The 9,986-nt window shown below is 38.2% G+C and overlaps 1 protein-coding gene across 1 annotated transcript; it reads left to right on the top strand.

Moving 5' to 3' along the window:
* The first annotated feature begins 121 nt into the window (after positions 1-121).
* LOC140952371 (bleomycin hydrolase-like) lies at positions 122-8,085 on the top strand. The gene is made up of 8 exons (XM_073401792.1): positions 122-292; positions 1,333-1,713; positions 2,423-2,515; positions 4,850-5,005; positions 5,315-5,467; positions 6,094-6,161; positions 6,469-6,586; positions 7,153-8,085. The coding sequence occupies exons 1-8, from the start codon at positions 125-127 to the stop codon at positions 7,459-7,461; spliced, it is 1,446 nt and encodes a 481-aa protein (XP_073257893.1). The 5' UTR covers positions 122-124; the 3' UTR covers positions 7,462-8,085.
* Positions 8,086-9,986: the final 1,901 nt, after the last annotated feature.

The raw sequence follows: 9,986 nt of genomic DNA, 5'->3' as shown, positions 1-9,986 counted from the left end.
TCAGGATGGCAGGGTTTCAATACGTCTCCTATTTCCTTTGACTGCAAGGCGAATTTTCGACCTATGACGTAACGGACATTGATCTAGTGCCAGGCGATACTCGGGCATTCCCTGATCCATCAATATGGCTGATGCCGGTGTGGGAACCGACTTGTTGGCAGAAATGCAGAACGCTTTTTTGAACGACGAGAAAAATCTTATCGCTCAAAATGTAGGGACACAGTACGATCCTCTTGAGGTCTGTCTGGATAGAAATGTGGCAGAAACTGTAAATCACGTCTACAAACACAAGGTAATATAACGATCACTCCAGTATTAAGCTTTTTGTTCGGCGAGAAAAAATAGAAAGGAAGGATTATGAACTAAGGATACATACTTTTCCTCAGACTGCCATCCTGAATTTACTCTTTACACCTCTGTTTCACCCCATCGTGTCGAGCCTGTACTCTCACTGATCTCAGATATTCAAGATTTAAACTACCGTAAGCTTCCGATTATTCAAGATTTTTTGGGAGAATTTTCGTCGACAGTTATGAAGGGTTTAGAAGGGCTTATAAACGGGGGGGTTATATTCGGGGGGGGGCTATAACCGGACAAAAGCAAGTGTTTCAAGACAAGCTACATAGCAGTGCTGATTAAAATACTATTTGAGTCGTAAAAAGTCAAATTCATTTCAATACATGCTAAAGGGGGCTTATATTCGGCCGCGGGGAGGGGGGGGGGGGGGGGGGGTGGGGGCTTATAACCGTCTCAAAGCACCAACAGTGGGCAAAAATTATTGCACCCATCAATGTAATTCTGTGGAAGTAGGGGTGGGGTGAGGAATGTGGGCAAAGGATGGAGAAAAGATTTGGTCCGAGTCTTGAAGCGGGGAGGATAAATTCATCAAATTTAGCCAGAAATCCTCATCCATTAGGGTCGCAATAAGAAACGAAAAGCAAAATAAATAATTTATTTCAAATACTTTTAATTATGAATGTCACCAACCTGATTTAACCTATCCACGTTTGTGCTGTAAAATATTAAAATATTTCATTATAGTTCAGAATAAAAGGTGCATTCTTTCCAAGTTACTCACTTAAAAGATTAGGAACCCTGTATTAAAAAAAACCTTTTGGGCTAGATTGCCCATGAACCAGGTAATAAAAAAGTGGGATATTGGGAATAGAGTGAAATAGAGGGAAAACACAAGAAGAAAATGAAATAGGATTGTACTAATGGGTACTCTTACCACTGTGTGTTGGCAGAAAAACAGTGATATTTACTGATGTGAGTAACTTTTTAGTAATATCCCAAATTTCTCATTTTACTTATCCTGGATTATTTTATTAGGTCAAAGAAGTCAAACCAATAACAAACCAGCGTGCATCAGGAAGGTGTTGGATTTTTGCATTTTTGAATGCAATCCGTCAGAAATTTGTCCAACATTTCAACTTGGAGGACTTTGAATTTAGTCAACAGTATCTCTATTTCTGGGACAGAATAGAAAGGTCCTATTTCTTCATAAATGTATATGAAGACTTGGCCCGGAAAGGAGAGAAGCCTGATGGCCGCTTGATGATGTTTCTGTTGTCCAATCCACTGAATGATGGAGGCCAATGGGATATGCTTATAAACTTGGTGGAAAAATATGGATTGATTCCCAAAGAAGTCTGGCCAGAGGCATTTACTGCTGGCCGATCAATGCGGCTGAGAAAAATAATGAACTACAAGGTATGGAAAGGTTTTGTTGAATTTATACTCTCTCTTTTATTGTTTTTTAAATAACACAAGTACACATCAATTGTTTTTTATTACATGTATTTATTAATTTGCTTATATCAGCACATGGTGCGTAAAATGTTTTGTTGTGTTTTTGTTTTGCCAAGGTATAGAATATAACAGACGAGTATGATTAAAACCAAAATCAATTCACCTTCTAATTACCACAGGGGGAAGGGGAGCTTCCATATCATTAGAAGGGATGGCGAAGTTCATCATTTTGTGTTGAGTCATAAAGTGGTGTTATTTTCCTCACTTAGATTTTTTAGTCCAAGATCGAATATTTTTATCCATACGAAAGACCAAAAGTCATCATTGAAACTGTGTTTGTAGACAGCATTTCATGTCAGCATGTTTAGCAATCATTAACACCACAATCAACCATAGCTCTTACTTAGCGTTCTCTGTCTGTAAGTCTTAGTATGGTCTCCTTTAGGGATAAGCCATCCCCAGATTGCTCTTCTTTAGATCGAGGCTCAATTCTAATTTTCTGATGAATATTCTTGTCCCTCCATATTTGGATTTCCCCAGTTTAGTTATAATGATAAAACTATAATAATTATTATTACTCCCAGGGGTACTGTGTGTGTTCTGGTTTTCCTCTTACTGGGGTGTATTATTTCACTCAAAAATGATAATTATTATGTTAATTTTTCTATAGCTACGAGAATATGCAGTAACCTTGAAGGGACTAGTTGACAAGAACTGTAGTGATGAAGAAATGAAAGTAGCTAAAGCCAAAATGATGACTGAGGTTTGTAGATTTGTTTGTGAATCTCATGACCTTCAAGTTTCCTCAGTATATTTAACCAACATTTGTACCTTAATAAATTTATTAATTATTACATAGCGTGCGTGCTTGCCCTACATAAGTCCTATTGAGCCGCTATGAACAAAATCTTTATTTACGCACGCCCGTGCGTAAATAAGATGACGTGAGCATTTTTTTTTACCTGGCTGCAAAGTTGTCATCTTTTAAGCTGCAGTGCAGTTTTCCTTCTCTTTAAAATGTGGAAGAAATCAGCGAAGAACTGCCCAATTTTTCTATCAGCATTGACCTATTAGGTCCTGATCCAACAAGCAGCAAAAATAAAGCCGAATTAAAAAAACTTGCAATTTGTGCGTTTTGCAAATTTGTCGGAAGACCAGCTGTAGCAAATTTTGGCCGAAAGACATTCGCTGGGAACAGAACAGACACCAACTGGTCATCAACAACATTTAAAGGTAAAATTTCCGTTTTTATTGTTGTTTTTAACCCATTTGCCCCTGAACCGCCCGTAACCGCCCGTGCGGATCCACGTGCTTTCTACCCTTTGTGACGTCATCAGTTTTAACGGTCAAGGACAACTTTGTCCGCTAACTTGTGCAGAGTGAAGAGATCTTTCAAACCATACCAGAATGAGCACAATTCAGTCAAGGACACCGGAGAAAGAGGCAAAAAACCATGTAACATTGACCTGAAAATCTCCATGAAAATCTTGTTCCATTGCCCACCTACCTTTCCTTTCACCTTATCCTAAGATCCTAAAAGCTTTCCTAAAAACTATTCCCACTAAAATGAAGCCTACTAAATGCCCAGCAAGAGAAAAAAAAAATGAGGCAAGAAAAGCGAAAAAAGAGGGGAGGAGAGAAAGCGAAAAGTAAAAGTCAAGACTGCTGTGTCACTTTTAAACCCAAAAACTATGTCAAAATTTTGCTTTCTGCGCATGCCCAAACTTCGCAAGCTGATATTTTGTATCTGGATCAGAAGGCCATGAAGTGTACGACCTGTAAACTGGTTTGTGGTAAGTTTTAGCCCTTTATAGCACGACAGTGACCAGAAAACCACTCGACTAGCTTTAAAACGCGTTTTTTGGCAAAATCTCCAGGAGCGAATGGGTTAAATTTGTTATGCACTTTTGTTATCTCCGGACAATCCGAATGAAGCAGGAAAATTTCTCTCGCAATATGAACACAAATAACACAAGAAGACATAAATTTATTACTCACAAAAACAACTGCTGCCAGGTCTTCTCTCGTAATGACCAGCCAATGTTTGTAAATGAATTTAAGTTTAAAGAAGGATGACAGTCGTCTTCGCCAAAAACATGTTTTCTGGATTTCGCCGAGCACAACGTAAACATCTTTTCAGCAAATCCAAACCATACTTCACGACTTCTTACAAACATGTTAGTATTTTAACTTTAGGTGAACTTTAAGACTCTTTTACCTTTGTTTCTGTTTAGTTTCCATTGATCGTTAACGAATAAAGAAGAAAATTTTCGTCTTTCCCACTTTTACGGAAAGAATATTTTTCATTCAAACTAGACCATTGTGGCGTGTTCGTAATCAGGCAATAGAACCGTTTGTTATTGTGTCGCGTGTTGCAAGAATTTTGCAATTAATCAAAAAGCAAGCATTTTTGTCAGCTATGTTATAAAAGAATTTGCTCATGCTTTTAGCTGTCCGTATATCGAGTTATGGATGCACTTGGGAAGTTTGGAGAGCACTCAAGAAGCTAGAGTTGCACTCGGCTATCGCCTCGTGCAACTCTCACGCATCTTTCGTGCTCTCCAAACTTCCCGCGTGCATCCATAACTCGATATACGCACGCTAAACATGAGCAAATTCTTAAATAGAGTGCGGAAAATAATAAACAATTATTATTGGATGAGGTTGAGCAAAATATGGTGTGTGTATTTGCCAGTGGCAAGAAGATCAATTATTCAGCTGAGGCAAGTAATTGATCTGCGAGACACTGACAAATCACAATATTTTGCAATAACTGAGTTCAATAATTTGTTTTATCATTCGGTCACTAATGCAATCGCAAGAAGGAGAAAAGCGTGGTTTCATTTATGCCTGAGCAGAATATTATATGCAGCCAAACATACTTGAACGACACTGTGCATGAGCAACCCACTATTTGTAGGCAGTTATTTTCAGGTCATGTGGTTAGCTCTTGGCCAATGAAAGGGGAGAACAATTTGCATGCAACGATAATATTATGTATAATCCTCTCCATAGTGAACAAGTTACATCCATGCAGCCTGTTCTTTCTTTCCTTTTTGTATCTCCTTCATATGAATTTTGTTCTTTTTGATTTCAGGTTTACAGGATTACTAGCATCTGCCTTGGCACTCCACCCAAGACATTTGACTGGGAATATTCTGATAAGAGTAAAGCATACTGTAAGCTGTCAGGAGTGACCCCCCTCCAGTTCTACAATGTTCATGTTAAACCAATATACAACCCACTTGACAAGGTGATTACAGCATGATAAGGCAGATTTACAGGGGGACAAAGGGCAGGGCATGGCCCTCTTTCTGCATGAGACATTTTTGTCAAAAAATATCGGTCAAGATGTGTCTTTGGTGGATTTATAGAACTGATGTAGTTTCTGGAGACCAATGTTTCCACAGTTCTACAATTAATAAAACAAAGGCCTGCATAATCATGCAAATTTTTGATACAGATTATCCCCACTTTAGTGCCTGAATGAGACTTTGTCCCAAATAAATATCAAACAGTAGAAATTTAAAATCATGTTTGCTGTAAATAATATTCTTTTCAGGTGTGCCTTGTAAATGATCCTCGTAATCCTTACAATAGACTCCTAACTGTAGAGTACCTTAGCAACATGATGAATGGCCGACTTGTTTTGTACAACAACCAGTCTGTGGATGTCCTCAAGAAACTTGCAGCAGCATCCCTTAGAGATCATGAGGTAATGATTATTTCTTTAGTACGGTCAACTCTCTCTAAGATGGACACCTTTGGATCCTTTTGGACTAGAAAAAATTGCATAGATATCCGCCAGATCCAAAAGGCAAAACCATTTTTTTGGAAGAAAGGGAACTTATACCCCCACCTGCTGAAATCAGCTGCATTGCCAACAACTCATTGGAAGAGGTACATTTGTACTTGGAAACTAGTACCTGCCAATTGGCTATAGACAAATATAACAAAATTAACAAAAAATAAGAATTAATTTTTGAGCTTGAGTTAATGCTCATGTAGGCTGATTTTGAATTTGCAGTGAACATCAATGCATATCTCAGAAAGCAACCCATAATTTTATCTTTTAAGAGACCCAGTCTTCTGGCCCTTTCCGGCAAAATGTTTATTTCTGCCTGTCACATCATGCTACATTGTCAGGAATACCATCTCTAATGAGTCATGTCACTGATGACCTACACTGGATGAATAAACTCTATAAGCTAAAGACTTCTTTGGCACTGCAAAACTGGTTTTATTGTACAGTACTTGTTTTTGTATTTAGATTATTTTTTACTTCATGTATTGCTGCTTATTCTTAAGTCCTATTTTACTGTTTTTCATTATTTTCCTCAGGCAGTTTGGTTTGGATGTGATGTTGGCAAACACTTTGAAAGAAAACTTGGAGCACTCCATCTTGATGTGTGAGTTAGCCTTATATTAGTGTACGAAAACGTTGGTATATTATGAGGCAGTTATTGGATTTACTGACTTGAGGCAGTTACTTGCTAAAAGAAAAATAACTGGGTTACTGTGTGCTTGGTTCTATATGGCCACGTTAAGGAAGACTTCATGTCGATCATAACTGACTCCAGCAGAGGTTGATTCCTATGTAAGGCTCTTGCAAGGTCAAGTTTGAACTAGTGTGTAAACTCAAAGCCTCATTAGTTACAAACCAATAAAAAAGTTTGCATTTTTCCGTTTAAATTCATTTCATTATTCTTTTTGCAGTCACAACTATGAGTTGGCATTTGGTATTTCTATGGTAACGCTAGACAAAGCTCAGCGTTTGTTGTATGGCGACTCACTTATGACTCATGCCATGGTTTTCACTGGTCTCTCCTGGGAGGTAGGTTGAAAAGAAAAAACCCAAACATGAATTCCTGGTTTATGACTCTAAGTTAAAATTTTGGTACAAAGGCTGGCTACTCATAGTTGCTATCCTGTGAGGATAGATTGGTATTATATTATTGTAAACAGAACGTCAATGTTCAGTTACAGTGAACGAATTTGCGATTTTAAAAGCCAAATGAACGCTGTTTAAAGGGGCTATGTCATGCTATTTGCTACCTGTTAAAAATATGAATTTCAAAAATAATGGTCCAGTTTTGTTATTTATTTTTGGCATTGAAATTGTTTCCTTTTGTCTTTCGCTACAGATGACATGGATTGGAAAATGATGGGCAATCTTTTCAAGTTTTAATGCTATGCCTACAAAAATCACCAAAATATTATTATAGTTAGTGCTCTCCGATGAAATTTGTTTGCTTTCTTTCTCATAACTCCACAGGAGCATTTCGTGTTTGGATAAGGTCGCTTAGTAATGACTTCAATACAGGATTGACCTAAAACAGTAGTATCCCCATGGAATAGCCCCTTTAAGGTATTTGTGATTTTTTTATTACTTTTTTCCAGGGAGATGAGCCTGCTGGTGACACAGAGGATCCCAAAACAGGGGCAGATGAGAACCTTCCAGAGTTGAAGACCACCAAATGGCGCGTGGAGAATTCCTGGGGCGAGGAAAAGGACAAGCCAGGTTACCTAATGATGACTGATAGCTGGTTTTCGGAATATGTTTATGAAGTTGTTGTGGACAAGAAATATGTCCCAGCAGACATCATGGCTGTGTTAAAGCAGGACCCAGTGATTCTACCCGCCTGGGACCCAATGGGCTCCCTTGCTTGCATAGTGTGTGGGAAAGAGGAACATCTAGCTCATTTGTGATATATTAGATAAACATTTGGTAGTTTGTTAACTGATGATAAGTGCATCACACCAATCAAGCACATGAAAGAAGACACCATGTCTTCTCTGTGTCTTGCTCAGTAGCCTCTGTATCAGATGCTAGAAAGGGAAATAAGGTGATTTCTTCACCCACGAATTGCTCAAAACATGAAGGAAACTCACAAGGATGAAAGTTAAAATTGTTTTCCTCTTTACTCGCTGATATCCTTCTTCTTCCTTTCTGGCACCTGGTACGCATGTTCGACTAGAGCAATTTTATTACTGTACTCTTTGGAATCTGTAAAACGGGGCTTATTTATGTTATCGAATAGTGGATTTGATTTGATCATGACTGACAACAAACGGTTTGAGCCTGTGAAACAATATATATAATGTAGTGTGCAACTATTATCGTATATTTTATGCCGGCATGGGATATAAATAGAGTCATTGTGCAAATAGTTCAGTGATGTCGCTATTTTTTTACCTTTTCTGGCATTTTTTTGGATGTCGAAATTAGACTGTCCTCTTTAAACCTGCCTTACTGTACTTTACTTTATAAACCACATAGCCCATACACTGCAGGCAAAATGTATCTCTCTCCCCTTAAGGTATCTCTCTCTGCTTAAAGGCCCAACACTGTTTGAAGTTGTTGCGTCTGTTTGCACGTAGCTAACGCTAACCGGTTTCAAACTTTGTGCAAAAACTCCCAACACCATGCAACATGGTGTGCAAACGGGCACAGCGTATAACATCCAATAATGTTGGGAGTTGTTTGCCAACAATGTTACGTCTGTTTGCACGGGGCTTAACGGGCATGTAATTAAATTTTCTCTGAGTTTCACCGAGACGCGTCTTTTTAAATTATTTTTTACTCGTATGGAAACAGGATCAATGCCAATGGAATTTAAAAGCACGCATGCTTATCCTCTCCACTTAAGGCAGCCTGTATATAGACGATGTTTTCTTTTTCTTCTCAAAAATCGACGAGCGTGAGGGTGAAACTTGCGCGGAGCACGATAAAGTCTATTTTCTCTTTTCCCCAACCCCCACCCCCTTTACGCTAGCCATCAATAAATCCCCCATGGTTTTTATTTTCATAACCGCGCTCGACAATCTCTGAAGAGAAAATAGGACAGGCTACCCTTAAGGGGCTTTTTTAAAAAAGAACAAACTTGGTACGAATTACAAAAATAATTCAGATCAAACGCGATACAGTTAGAAGTATAGGAAGTGTAAGTTTTGAGCCGCGCCGAAAGTCTGAAAAATTAAAGTATTCTTCGACAGTCCATGTTTACACACGCGATGTATGCGGTCTGAACCTTTTCAATTGCCATGCAATTTTATAGACTCGCTTTCTTTCGTTTCTAAAAGAAATCGTGAAAGAAAGTCGAAGCCATAATAACAAAAACAAAGCTAAAGAAGTAAGGCACAAAAAGAGCCAATAAAAGTCGTAGAAAAATAATACTTTTTGCGATCGCGGTAAAATTGGCCTGAATTTGCATAACAACATGAAAAGTACAAAGTGGTAATTTGAAACCTTCATGCCAACGCGTGTTGTTTTTTAAATACAAAATGCGGCTGCTTTTTAAAAATATTTCTCTAAATAAAAAAGGAGGATTTACACTTAGTAGTGAAATAATTCAAGCATCTTGTTTGTTTTTGTTTTCTGGCTCTGTTAGCAAATTAAGCTTTGATCGTATAACAATCGATGAGACGCGCCATTTATTTTGCTTCAAAACTCATCGGCGTGCAATCAATTTTTTCGTTTTCATTTTATAAGTCATATCACAAGTAAATTCTTTTTTTGAACGAAATCTGCCCACCCGAAAAAAACAAATGTTTCGTTCCACCTAAACGCTCCATTAAGAAGGGGAGAAGAAACCTACTTGGAAATTTTTTAACATCGATGAAATTAGCATATCAACAATGTAATTGAGCTGAGCACTTACTTTAAATACGCTAACCTGTTTAAGATTCCATTTTCCTGTTTGTCGGGGCTTCCCCTGCTGTCTCTAACCGTATTCTGAGTCATGTTATTTCTTATTAGGGGATAAAAAGGTCGTCAGACCGTGTTTCTAGACTTTGTAAACCTCAAAACTGACATAATTGCCGTGCGCCCTTCGTTCGCTGTGGAGCTCGATAGGCTGGACACGATTTTCCGAGTGACTCAATATTTTGGCACAACTTGTGCACAGATTAGGCACAGTTTGGGCACAACTTAGGCACGGCTAAGGCACGTTTTTCAAAACTAAAATGCACACTTTATGCACATCTTAGGCACATTTTAGGCACAAAATCTTTATGCCAAAGCACACTCTAGAATCCGATTTTCGGTCCAACGCACGGTTTACGAATTTTCACGTTAAAAAAATGCTGTCTAACCTTACATATTTGATCTTTGCGTAAAAATGGGTTTCCCGAAGTCTTAACAGTTAGTCTATAAGGAAGGTTTAACTTATGAGCATTCCAAAAATTATTATTTCTACTCTTAACAACAACAGAAAGTCAATGAAAACCAATCT

The sequence above is a fragment of the Porites lutea genome, chromosome 11 (genome assembly GCF_958299795.1).
Source record: "Porites lutea chromosome 11, jaPorLute2.1, whole genome shotgun sequence".
In the NCBI taxonomy this organism is placed as follows: domain Eukaryota; kingdom Metazoa; phylum Cnidaria; class Anthozoa; order Scleractinia; family Poritidae; genus Porites; species Porites lutea.
Note: the sequence above shows the minus strand (reverse complement) of the source record. Positions and strands in the feature narration are given on the sequence as shown.

Excerpts from the sequence above, each read along its gene's own strand:
- LOC140952371 (XM_073401792.1), top strand. The coding sequence starts at position 125 with ATGGCTGATGCCGGTGTGGGAACCGACTTGTTGGCAGAAATGCAGAAC. Across the intron at positions 2,516-4,849 it reads AAGCCAAAATGATGACTGAG|GTTTACAGGATTACTAGCAT; the intron begins GTTTGTAGATTT and ends TTTTGATTTCAG. Across the intron at positions 6,587-7,152 it reads TCACTGGTCTCTCCTGGGAG|GGAGATGAGCCTGCTGGTGA; the intron begins GTAGGTTGAAAA and ends ACTTTTTTCCAG.